Source organism: Carya illinoinensis, chromosome 15, assembly GCF_018687715.1.
Source record: "Carya illinoinensis cultivar Pawnee chromosome 15, C.illinoinensisPawnee_v1, whole genome shotgun sequence".
In the NCBI taxonomy this organism is placed as follows: Eukaryota; Viridiplantae; Streptophyta; class Magnoliopsida; order Fagales; family Juglandaceae; genus Carya; species Carya illinoinensis.
This window is the reverse complement of record NC_056766.1, coordinates 42,028,855-42,039,045: the sequence shown is the minus strand read 5'-3', so window position 1 is coordinate 42,039,045 and position 10,191 is coordinate 42,028,855. Positions and strand designations below refer to the sequence as shown.

Here is a 10,191-nt window from a genome sequence, read left to right as displayed (position 1 = left end):
TTACACGTTTGCCATGATATCTAGTATTCTTAATTGGCATGTCATGTCAAAACCTTGAACCTTGTACCAAAAGACAAAATGGAAGTCTTTTGAAATGCAATTATTCTCTGTCCATTATACATTTTCTTTATATCTTTCATACGTCTAGTGAAAAATATAAGGCTGATGTAAATCCACCAAACAACACAACACAGAAACCAATACAAAAAGAAAACATATATATATATATATATATATATACACACACACACATAAAAGTAGGTAGGTAGAACGTGACCTAAAATATTGAGTTTTTGACCCAACAGATCCTCAAGCTTTGTGAGGGAAAAGGCGAACAGGTAGACCCTTTGCAGGAATAGGCATGGGATCAACTACGATTTTCTCATCAGGAATGAGTTTATCCCACTTGAACCTTTTCACCAAATGGTGAATGAAAACAAGTATTTCGAAACGGGCGTACTCTTTTCCAGGGCACATCCTTGGTCCTCCTCCAAATGGAACATATACGTAAGGAGCAGGTCCACGTCCTTCAAACCTGCTGGGATCGAACTTCTGAGGTTCAGGGAAGTAGTCCGGATTCTTGTGTGTAGAGTTTGCACTCCAGTACAACTGCATGAAGAAAATTTAATTAAAGCATATATTAAATAATTTAAAGATTATATTATAATATTTGTTAATTTGAAAATTATGTTTATTGGTTATTATATATATATTATTAATAAAATAATATTATAAGTACCTTCCAGCCCTTTGGAATGGAGAAGCCATTGAAGGTGAAGCTATCTCCATTTGTTCTATGGGGAGTTTGGTAGGTCTGGTCTGGTCTTGAGAGTTTTTATGGACCAAACTGGATTTATTCGGTTTAGGATTTTTCTGCCTTTGACCGGACCGAACAACCTAAGGATCGGGCTGGCCCGTTTGGTCTAACCTTATTCTAAACGGGCCAATAACCCAATTTTTATATCTCATATTTTTTGGTCCAACAATGAAAATTCACTAACAATTTATCTAATTTTAAGCAAGAAATACTAAAAAAGAACTTGAAAGAAAAATAAACTATTTAATGTAGATCATTTAATCAACTTATTAAAAAATAACTTATTAAAATTATATTGATGATGTTAATTGCTATTTTGTTACTAACTTAAGAGTATATCAATGTACTATGATAGTTAATGCATAATGAGCATTTTTTTAATACTTATATAATTATATTGTGATATATTAAATAATTTAATATATATACATATGGTATACTATGATATATATTAATATATATATATATATATATCAGTATAAATATAACACTATTAGTGTATTAGTATATAGTAATTGTTATTAACTTATTTACTATAACTATATTAACTAATAACTATACTAGTAGTATTACTAAAATACTATATGTTAGTGATAAATTGGTAATACTATATTAAATAATATTAATACTTTTATTACTAATAATCTATGTAGTTATAGTGATTTAATACTAACATATTAAGTTAACTATACTAATACTATTATAAATTTATACATATATTATAATTTATACAATAACTCTTATAATATGTTAATATATTAATATATACTAGTACTGTATATTATAGTTATATATTAAAGAATATAATAATACATTGATACTAAATATATATAGTCATAAACTTATAGTGATTTAATTGTTATGATTAGTATAACTATATAATAGTATTAGTATTATACTATTAGTATAGCTATATATTAGTAATATTAGTTATGGTGAATCAATGATTTAGTATAACTATATTCTCCATGACTATATTAGAGACTAGAGTATTATTATTAAATAAATATTAGTATTAGTTATAGCTATATAGCATACATTAGAATTTAGATTATATAATAGACTAATAGTATTAATACAATTGTATAAGTATAAATATAGTCTATATTAGACTATTAGTGTTTTTTTTGAGATACCATATTTGACTATTAGTATTAGTATAAATACTAGTACCAATATATAATTAAATATTAGTATTAGTTAATAATTATATAATAAATTTATACAATTATTTGTATAAATAATATATGTATAAAAATTATAATTTTTTTTTTAATTTTTCATTCGGTCCGGTCTGGGGTGAATAACCCCTAGACCGGGACCGGATCGAATGAATTCGGTTCTCCCAAAATTGGACAGGACTGAATTGGGTCTGGTCTATTCTGGTAAAAAAATGGCAGGTTTCACTACAACAATTTGAGGTTTTTGCCATGAATTTTTTTTCCATGACACAAGAGGGTGGCAAACATCCACTAATTGTCTCCAAAACCATTCGTGGGAAGGAAACATACCCTTTAACCATGAGTTTAGTTCGGTGTGAATAATTTAGTGGGAAAAGGAATTTTTGTCACTAGCAAATATATTTTTTGCCACCACTTGTATTAGTAGGGAAAAAAACTAAAATAACCCCTTGGTCCTCATGGGTTATATCTTTTAATGTAGAACTTTTTTTTTTTGCCATGATAAGGACTTAATCGCAAAAGGTTATTTTGTCTCACATTAATGTATCCGTCGGTAGTTATTTATTTGCCACGATGATGTATGCTTTTTGTGACGACTGAAAGTGGCCAGTATTGATAGAAAATAAAAGAAACACCTGGCATAATCCCCGCGATACCCCACGAGACCCTTTTTCCCTTTCTTGGTTCATCCTACCAGCCCTTTCCTTTCTTCCCCAACCATCCCCCCACCCAACCTCGCGATAATTACCATGACCCTCTCCCTATAGACGACGGCGACTTCGCAAGGAGCATAGGATCCGCCCCACCTCGCAACCTCACCAACGTTGCCCATTAAATCCGTGTTCATGCCCTAGACTCCAGAACCCTCTCTTCAGGCGGAAATCAGTGGGTGTGTCCCCCCTCTCTCTCAATTCATATACACAGTAAGCCTCTCTCTCTTCTCCCTCCGTGTTCTCTATCTATTGGTTGTATGATTGTGTACCATTATAGAAACTTTTGTATGATTGTATAAGATTAGTGGGAAAATATAAGTTCAAGGTTGTCACAACAGCTTTGAGTGGTAATTGATGCTTCGAATCTAGATTTCTAGAATTAATTTTCTGCATATGCCCGCTATTTAGACAGGAAAAAAAGCTGAAGAGCTACCTCTGATTTTGGTGCACTGTTTTTTAGTTTTAACGAAATGGTAGAACAGCCCTCTGTTCTGGAAATACCCCTATAGAAGATTTAGCATTTTGATTTATAATAAATGAAATTAGTTGCTTAAAATGTCATTAATTCAGCATATTAATGGGTTTGTATGGAATTTATAAACAATATTGAACAATTGCAATATTAATCATCATTTTAGCCTTCAATGAATAAAACTTAGTTTTTTTTTTTTTGGACATTCTTTGTAATGAAAAAGCATACGAACAAAGAACATGATTGAAGTATTGAATAAGACTAGGTAAGATGTTGACGTTTCATGAGCAGCCCCAAACCTTTATATTTGCCTCGAGATCTTTATTGCTCTTGTTTCCCAATTATACACAATCTCATTGTGTTAATTTTTTTTGCAAAAGTACCTATGGTCTGAAAGCATAAATACAGTTAGGGTGTGTGATGACCCGCTTTTGAGTGTATTTTCACTGAAATAATTATTTTTATTTTAATTAATATATCAGCTATTTATTTTAATTTATTTGAGGTTGTGTTTTATTTCTTTAAGTTGTTTTGTGGTTTTTAGTCCCTTTTCGGCGGTTTGTTTTGTTTTCCCGGAGTGAGGATTGGACCTCATTTCTTTTTGCAACTCTTTTCCTTTTTTCTCTTTTTCTTCTTTTCTTTTTCTTTTCTTTTTCTTTTCTTTTCCTTTTCTTCTTTTTCTTTTTTTTTTTCTTTTTCTTTTCCTGCTTCCCGCTCGACCGAACCCCCCCTGTGCTCTCTCTCTCTCTCTCTCTCTCTCTCTCTCTCTCTCTCTCTCTCTCTCTCTCTCTCTCTCCTCCCTCTCCCTCACGCCGGCGTCCCTTCTCTCTACCAGACCGCCGCCGTCCGGCCACCAATCGACCCCCCACCGGTCCCATTCTCTTCCTCTCCCTCCGGTGCACCACCCCACCCAAGCTCACCCCCAACCGGCCGGCCATTTGGCCGGAAAAAGCCCAACAAAGCCGCACGGTTTTGGCTCCGATCCGCCGCCGTCGCTCCACCTCCGGCCACCACTTCTTCACCACTTCATCACCGACTCCTTGCCGTCCTAACCCACCCATTTCCGGCCTCCAACGACCACCGGAACAGCTCCTACGAGCTTAGTTTCCGTTTTGGATAATCCGGCCATTTCCGGCGATTCCGCCGCCACCCACGGCCGTTCATCACTTCCAATAGCTTCACAACCATCCCTAGACCATTCCCTATCAATTTCGTGTCCTAGTTTGTCCCCGTTCAAAAGTGGGTTTTTCAAACCCACGACCACAGTGAATTTTCACTGTGACGTTGCTGTTTTTCCGCCGTTTGCAACGCCGCTTGTTTTCTAAAATTGCCATATAGCACTGTAAGTATTTTCCAAACCCTATTTTCAGATTTAAATATATATCGCTCATTCAATTTATTTACTGTTGTTGGTTGTTGATTCCGGACTGAGTCCGAGGAGTTTCGGGGGTCGGATGGATGGAGGACGGAGTTGCCTGTTTATGTGATTTATGTTTGTTGGATTATTTTATTATGCATTGTTATGGCATTACATGGTGCATGCACGTGTGTTTGTGGATTTATGTGAAAAGCCTGTGTTTTGGCGTAAGTGTATTGCGGGTGCGTGTGTATCACGAGCCCAAGCCGGGATGAGTTATTATCTCAGTGGAGCTCCTCTGGTCACTCGGGAGCGGAATAAACTGAGTGATGTCCCCTGAGTTGTCGAGAGAGATGACGGGAGCGGGGCTAGGGGATGCTTGGCTACGAACGCGCCGGGCGCGGAACCGGGCATCGCCCTACTCACCGAATCCGTGGCCCTTCGCTGGCGAGGGCTAGAGGATGCTTGGCTACGCACGCGCGGGGCGCGGAACTGGGCATCGCTCGTTAGGTGTCACATGCGTGGTGGTACTCTACGGTGTGACACTGGAGCCAGGGTGTGCGGATGACCCCTAGGGGAGGTCATGGTGCATACGGTTAAAATTGGATAATGGTTTATGAGGCCAAATGGGATTTTTGGCGTGGGCCAGATGGACTTCTGGCGAGATATTGGGCCGGATGGACTTCTGGCGAGATATTGGGCCAAATGGACTTTTGGCGGCCAAATGTGACTTTTGGTGTGTTTTTTTGGAAATGATATGTGTTTTTGGGCCAAATGGGTTTTTGGCGTGTGTGGAAAACTGGTGTTTTACGGGCTTTGTGCATTGGGCATGGTTCATGCATCTTGTTTGAGTTTTATGTGTTTTTATCTGGTAGTGTTTGGGTTTTACTTACCTGCGGTACCATTCGTGGTTCCGTAGCTTTTGGTGCAGAGTTAGAGGACGATGAGGAGGAGGCTGAGCCCGAGGATGCGGCTCCGCCGGGTTGCTGATGCTATCTTTTTTATTTGTTAAAACTGTATTTGTGTTTTGTAATATTTCATCTATGTATGTTTTAAACAGCTTGTATTACGTTAAGAAAAATTCTGGTACTTAGTTATGACTTTCGTTATCCGCTGCGTGTTTCTCTGTACACATCTGTTGCCTTGCACACACTCGGCACCCGTCGATGGGATGGTGACCCGGGTTGTCACCATCCGGACGTCTCAATTTCCCCGTGTTCGGGCGTGGGGATTTGGGGGCGTCACAGGGTGTCACATATGCACAATTGTGATTGTATCTAACCAGCTGGCTCATGATAAGCTAGTACTATTTGGTTCTTTGCACACTTATTGTCTGAATCCACACATGATTTTTTTGTCTATCAGACATGCATGCATACATGCCTAGCTACTCACAATAGCTTAGTGTACGTGGAAATGCAGAATATAGGTATTCTGGCTAGGGGCCTATATTGTGTATGGTTGCATCAACCCTTAACAGAAATGTAAATGGTGCTGTTATAATGGTAATGGGTGAAGTCCAGACTCTGGCAGAATTTCCTTTAACCCATACTCTATTGATTGGAAGGTGGAATTGGTTTTTAGTGTTTGTTCTCATGATGTAGTAAAGCTGAAATCAGTTCAAATAGCCTTTTCCCAACTAGTATTCCCAATGCACTAGATTGTTGTCATGAAGGTGCACTGCTAATGGTCAATTTTCACTTGACCACTATTATGATTGGTTTCTTTAACTCCTAAATTCTATGAATCAGTGATGAGATCTTAGAATTTAGGAGATGGGCTTAGGCATCTTTAATAAGGGCAATCTTCTAAGGCTGGTTCTCTGGAGCAAAGATTGCCCTTATTGTTGGAAGCTCAATGTGCCTTAATTCACATTGAGTTGATGTGCTTTGCTTTTCTAGACTCACATCTCCACTATAATCACAATTATAGTGGGATTTGCTGCAATGATCCACGATAACATCTTGTAGTGGGGTTTGCTTTAAATGGTATTTTCTTTGGTTCTGAACTTGGTATCAGACAATTTTTCTGATACGTTGCAGTCCCTCCAAGTTCTGATTATTGTTGGTTAAAATAAACGGTTAGCTTAATAGTGCAGGGTTGATTAGATTCGATGTGAAACAACATCTCTCTTCTTTTGTATGTTGGTATGTTAAGTCAGCTATAGATATATATTCTAATTGGGGCTGCTCATACACTAGGGTAGGAACTCTTATTGGATTAGTAAAGCATGTGGTTGATATGGAATATTACCCTTCTTGTATTCATCGAAAGCACCTCAACCGACTTCTCAACCCTATATTGGAAGGTACTCCCTTTAAGAAAATTTGGATGCACGTACTTCATACACAACTTGTTATACAAAAGGTTAGTATTATGTGGACTGGCCCAGATTAACATAGCTCTTATAATATAATAAGAGCTATTTCTCCCCCCATATATCATGTATGTGGAGAGATTCATTACTCTACATGTTCATGAAACATTAAGTGAAGCGCATCTGTTTTTCTGCATTACTATGCCGGCTCATTTCTCAATTACCTTGCTGGATCATTTCTGCATTACCCTAAACCATTTTGTAATTTTACACTTTATGGTTAGTATAATTTGAACCTGCTACCTAATCTATAATTGGGGAATGGTCATCCAACCACCACACACACACACATAAACCCACTCCTCTACCTATATATAATATTATATGGAAAAACAGAGGGCAAAAGTGTTGGTTTCGGTTTCACCCCTTTAATGGATTGATTCCCCCCAAGGTCAAGGGGCTGTCCACTCTAGATATCCTCTCCTACTTAGTGTCTCATGTCATGTCCTAATATAGTGTGGTTTGTTATCTTGATCAAGTCTGATCTTCTTATTGGTTGTTCTCAACCATACTTTTGAGATTCTTCAATGTTTATTTACACTTTTTTGGTTTTTATACCATGGACTTCTGTCTTTCATCGTATATATGGGTCCTTATATACAAACGTAAAGCTTTTCCTTATTTAGCTAGGAAATAATGTCTGACAAACACATCTAATATGGTACAGACACAATGTATGTGTTAGCAATAACAAGTTTTGTGCTAATCTGATTTACCTAACTATGAAAAATCGCTTTTATGCTTTCCCTTGTGCATAAATAAACCCAAATGCAGCAGGGCAACTGCAGCTTTGCCATATGTATTGTTTTTTCTGTGTTTCATAAGCATTAAACAGATGTTCAGTGGAAAATATGTCTCTGAACGACATATGTAGATTCAGCTATATATGTGCACATCAGATAATTGGTCTGAATTTATAAAATAAAGTTTATAAACCATTGTTTGTTATATCCACATAACAATTGAGCAGAATATTAACTAGATGTGTGTAATTGAGTTGTATATGGTATATACAACTCAATATTTAGCAACTACACAGGATTCTACTCACTGTGATTGACCATTCTAGTGACAAGTGTAGGAAAAACTGATGCTGGTACCCTTTTCCAATAAGATATTTTAGTATTTATCACTTAACCTTTATGTATATACTGATATGCATACCTCTTCTGGAATGCCAACTGGTACATTAACTGACTACAAATGAAACAGCCCCGATAGCACCCAGTAGACTTGCATATGCCAACCTACATCCTCATAGATGGTGAGAGTGCAACCAATCCTAACTAACAACAATGCTTTTCATCTTCAAAGTCAAAATTATATATTAAAGTTCAGCTTGTTTTCTTGGATATGCAAATGGAATTGTGGGGTGATGTAAACCTTAAACTTTCTATTCTTTTTGCTAACCTTATTGATGTATCATTAATCACTATCATGTCTATACTGTAGCAAGGAAAATGGAGATTAGTTACTGTTTCTGTAGATGGAATTATTAAGGGTTGATCATGTCAATTGGGCAATAGTACCAGTAAAAAAAGTTTAAGATATATTCTCTTCTCCTTCCACTTCCTTGGTCAGATATCATCAATACAGCTTATAAACCGTTTTATTTTTTGATGTTTTCATTTCTATGCCATTTGTATCATAGAAATGAGATTATCCCCTATTACTTATTAGGTAACCTCAGCAGCTCATAAATCTGAATACATGATTGAATTGTCTATTATCCCCACCTGAGCAATACATGAAGTGATTTTCCTGTCACTTTTAGGTAGAGGCCGTGTGTCACAAACAATTTAATTCACATTTCTCATTCTTTTGACTTCAAACAGGTTTCAGTTCTCAACATAGACGTAAGGATATAGATGTAGTGTGTTTAAATTTCAATACCAATGATTGAAATTTAGACTGTGAATTCAATCCCATATTTCACAGTATATTATGTGGTTCATCACTCATATTGATATTCATGAAGCATCGGAGTGGATAAACTGTTTAATCTTTATTGGATTCATGCATGTAGAGCACTCCGACCAGTTTCTCTATCCTATCCTTAAACATACATCACCCGAAGGAATTAGTTTATTTTTTGTGTTATTTTTTTTGTTTTTTTCCCACATACTGACTTTTGCCCTTGAGTTATACATCATCTTATTAATTCAAAAGTCGATTTTTTTTTGTAATATTATGACTTTGTAATATTACAAAACATGCCAATACTATTTTCTCTAACAGCCCAGGTTTCCTCATATATTTAGAGTTGTAATGACATCTCCCCGTATACATTCCTGTGCGATGTGCCTTACATAGTGATTAATTTTATTTGAGGTGTATATTTCTCAAATATACTTGCTGTTGGACCATATTGGTCAACAGACTGCCTCAACCTTCCTAGCATTCCCTCACCCTTCCTGGCTGCTTCAATGATCCAACAACTATATCCGAAAAAAAAATGCATCGTACAGATAATCTATATACATAGATGCTAAAAAAAGGTTTATAGTTATCCATATGTAAACCTTCGATATGGATCCACCTAATTTGCAGCTAATCACCTTAAATTTAATTTAAGGTGTAACGAAAATCTTTACTAAGTTAGAGGGTAGGACACTCCAATTCTGATGCTAGCTTCTAATCCTTTGGGAAAGATACCTTACATGGGTTGAAAACATATGGACTACACATTGGAGTGTAGACATTGATTTGGTCCCAAGCTCCATGTTAATCACAATGGATTTTGTGAAATAACTATCTCCCTATCTGCAACCTCTCCCTAAACAACAATCTATGCATTCCAGCTTGTAATTGGGGCGATCATTACATTGTCAATCTCTTCATGTAGGCCACACACCACACTAATGTGTAGCTATTAACTGCCCTAACCATAGGAGTTGTGCATATATTCATGTATGTGATCTTTGACCTTATACATTACACTATTGGATGATTTTGAGTTGTGAATGTTGGATATTTAGTTTGAGGTCCCCAAGGTCTAAATACTTGTAGGTCTCCAAGTATACACAATATCCAGCTTTCAGTTTCATAGCGAATTGCATTCTGAAATTCAATGTGCCAATTTCAGAAATATCCTAATATGATGTTTGCTTCCATTTGGTCAGCTTCATACTATGGATAAGTCTTGGATGCATATCGAAGATAGATTGCATTCCAGTGAGTATGCTGAAGGGGTTAGACAATTCGTCGCTATGGCCATTTCCCACATTGCTAATACTGATCAGATTAGGTGTCCATGTAGAAGATGCCGGAATAG

The 10,191-nt window shown here is 36.6% G+C and overlaps 1 protein-coding gene across 1 annotated transcript; it reads right to left on the bottom strand.

Moving 5' to 3' along the window:
• Positions 1-298: 298 nt before the first annotated feature.
• On the bottom strand, positions 299-9,964 carry LOC122296955 (beta-amyrin 28-monooxygenase-like). Its single transcript, XM_043106749.1, has 4 exons — positions 9,921-9,964; positions 9,270-9,355; positions 740-819; positions 299-609 (listed from the first exon to the last, which is right to left on the bottom strand). Exons 1-4 carry the CDS (start codon positions 9,962-9,964, stop codon positions 310-312), a joined length of 510 nt encoding a protein of 169 aa, XP_042962683.1. The 3' UTR covers positions 299-309.
• Between the last annotated feature and the right edge of the window lie 227 nt (positions 9,965-10,191).

What these genes read in the sequence shown, in the direction of transcription:
- LOC122296955 (XM_043106749.1), bottom strand. Translation starts at nt 9,964, where the DNA reads ATGAAACTGAAAGCTGGATATTGTGTATACTTGGAGACCTACAA. An exon ending in GTATACTTGGAGACCTACAA is followed by an intron (nt 9,356 to 9,920) that starts GTATTTAGACCT and finishes TTTCGGATATAG; the next exon opens with TTGTTGGATCATTGAAGCAG. An exon ending in CCAATATGGTCCAACAGCAA is followed by an intron (nt 820 to 9,269) that starts GTATATTTGAGA and finishes TCTCAAGACCAG; the next exon opens with ACCAGACCTACCAAACTCCC.